This window comes from Lotus japonicus, chromosome 5, assembly GCF_012489685.1.
Source record: "Lotus japonicus ecotype B-129 chromosome 5, LjGifu_v1.2".
Classification (NCBI taxonomy): domain Eukaryota; kingdom Viridiplantae; phylum Streptophyta; class Magnoliopsida; order Fabales; family Fabaceae; genus Lotus; species Lotus japonicus.
In genome coordinates this window covers 56,179,237-56,181,912 of record NC_080045.1, presented here as the reverse complement: position 1 = coordinate 56,181,912, position 2,676 = coordinate 56,179,237, and the positions used below count along the sequence as shown (strand labels likewise).

The window sequence follows — 2,676 nt, the reverse complement described above, 5'->3', positions numbered from 1 at the left end:
GCTAAGAAATTGTGGGATATGGGTGAGAAATTAGGTGTGTCTTATGTAGGAGACAAGAGTGAAATTATAAACAGGTTCGTGCAAATGGAGGAAAGAGATAATCTAGAGTTGGCGAAGGTAAAGGTTGGAGGGGGTTCTAGGGGTGTTGTTGGTGAGCTATGAAGTTGTTATCTTATAACATTAGAGGTTTGGGGGGGGAGGTTAAGAAGAGGGAAATTAGGAACTTAGTGGGACAAGAAAAATTGGGTTTAGCTTGCATTCAAGAGACTAAAAGGGATATGGTAGATCATAGGTTTTGTAAGTCTTTATGGGGTTCAGAAAATGTGGAATTTGTTGTAAGCTCAGCTGTTAATACTGCGGGAGGGTTGCTAATTATGTGGGAAAAAGGGTTTTTTAGGATGACTAATTCGTTTCAGGGGGTGGGCTTTCTGGGAGTAAAGGGGTTTTGGGGAGATGATAGGGACCCCTGTTATATTATTAATGTTTACTCTCCATGTGCTCTTTCTGGTAAGAGGGAATTTTGGAAGGAGCTGGTAGGGTTGAAGAGGTCAGAGGGGGAAGGGATTTGGTGTGTGTTGGGGGACTTTAACGCAGTTCGGGACAGGGATGAGAGAAGAGGTCGGGAAAATGTTCGCTCACTAGGAGGGACTGAAATTAGAGAATTTAATGAGTTCATTGAGTCCATGGAGCTGTTAGACATCCCATTAGTTAATAGGAAATTTACTTGGTATAGGAGTGGAGGCCATGCTAAAAGTAGAATAGATAGGTGTTTGGTTTCATTAGATTGGCAGATGAAATGGCCCAATTGCGCTCAATATGTTCTAAAGAGGTCGGTGTCGGATCACTGTCCTCTTGTTCTAAAACAGGTTGAGGCAAATTGGGGTCCAAAACCTTTTAGGATCCTGAATGTCTGGATGGATAACCCTCTATTTGTAAAGATGGTGGGTGAAAATTGGAATGAATTTGAAGTTCAGGGGTGGGGAGCATATGTGCTTAAAGAAAAACTTAAAAAATTAAAAGATGAAATAAAGCTTTGGGTCAAAAAAAACTTTAAGGATATTAGGGAGGAGATCAAAAGAACGGTGGATGAGATAAACATGATAGATATGGAAGATGAGAATGGTGGGGTGAGTGATAAGGATTTGATTAGGAGAAAAGAACTAACTGCAGAATTTTGGAGGTTATCAAAGTTAAATGAATCTGTTTTATGGCAAAAATCAAGATGTAGATGGGTTAAGGATGGGGATAGGAATTCTAAATATTTTCATGCAGTCATCAACAAAAGAAGGTGCTCTAATTTTATATCAGGCATTAGGATTGGTGACAAATGGGTGGAGGAACCTAGCAGGGTTAAGGACGGGGTGAGAGAGTTTTTCTCAGATAGGTTTCAGGATTCTAGTTGGAATAGGCCTAGGCTAGATGGGGTTGACTTCAAGTCATTGGGGGAGTGGATCGTAGGTTTCTAGAGGGGCCTTTTGATCTTGAGGAAATAAAATTAGCGGTTTGGGAATGTGAGGGGAGTAAGAGTCCTGGTCCGGACGGGTTCAATTTTAAATTTATAAAGAGGTTTTGGGATGTATTGAAAGAGGATGTTGGCAGAATGTTGAAGGAATTCCATGCCAATGGAGCTCTTCCGAACGGTTGTAACTCCTCTTTTATAGCGCTGATACCAAAGGTTGAGAACCCGGTAGGGATAAATGAATACAAGCCTATCTCTTTAGTGGGGTGTTTATATAAGATAATAGCAAAAGTTCTAGCAGGGAGGTTTAGAAAGGTAGTCAGTAGGGTTATAGAGGATAATCAATCTGCTTTTGTAGGTGGTAAAAACTTGCTGGATGGGGTAGTAGTAGCAAATGAGATCGTGGATGAGGCGAAGAATAGGAAAAAGCCGTGTTGTTTGTTTAAATTAGATTTTGAGAAAGCGTATGACTCAGTCTCTTGGGATTTTTTGTACTATATGTTGGGTAGATTGGGGTTTGGGAATAAGTGGATTAGTTGGGTCAAGTGTTGTGTAGAATCTGGGTCGGTGTCGGTTTTAGTAAATGGAAGTCCATCTAGCGAGTTTAAAATGAAAAAAGGTTTGAGACAGGGCGACCCGATTGCTCCTTTTCTTTTCCTGATTGTGGCTGAGGGGTTAGGAGGGTTGATGAGGGAAGCAGTGAAACAGAAGCTGTTTTCAGGTTATAAGGTGGGAATTAGTAAGGTTGAAGTCTCTCACATTCAGTATGCAGATGATACTTTAATCATTGGGGACATGTCCTTGGAGAATATTTACACCATCAAAGGTGTTTTGAGATGGTTTGAACTTATCTCAGGTCTAAAGGTAAAATTTTTCAAAAGTAAGTTGGCGGGAATAGCAGCGGAAGAAAGGGTGGTGGGAGAATTTGCAAATATTCTTAATTGTAAGGTTATGCAAATACCTTTTGTGTATTTGGGGATTGAGGTGGGTGCAAACCCGAGGAAGGTAGCTACATGGGAACCTGTGATCCAGAAGATTAAGAAGAGATTGACCCCTTGGAAGATGAAGCACCTTTCTTTTGGCGGTCGTCTTTGCCTCTTGAATTCGGTACTTAGTTCCATCCCTCTCTTTTATTTATCTTTCTACAAAATACCGTTATCTGTAGCTAACTATATTAAAAAGTTGCAGCGGGCTTTTTTGTGGGGAGGGAGTGAGAA

The 2,676-nt window shown here is 40.8% G+C and overlaps 1 protein-coding gene across 1 annotated transcript; it reads left to right on the top strand.

Annotated features, from left to right (window-relative positions):
• The first annotated feature begins 278 nt into the window (after nucleotides 1–278).
• LOC130719827 (uncharacterized) lies at nucleotides 279–1,466 on the top strand. The gene has a single exon (XM_057570432.1). The coding sequence runs from the start codon at nucleotides 279–281 to the stop codon at nucleotides 1,464–1,466; it is 1,188 nt and encodes a 395-aa protein (XP_057426415.1).
• The last annotated feature ends 1,210 nt before the right edge of the window (nucleotides 1,467–2,676 follow it).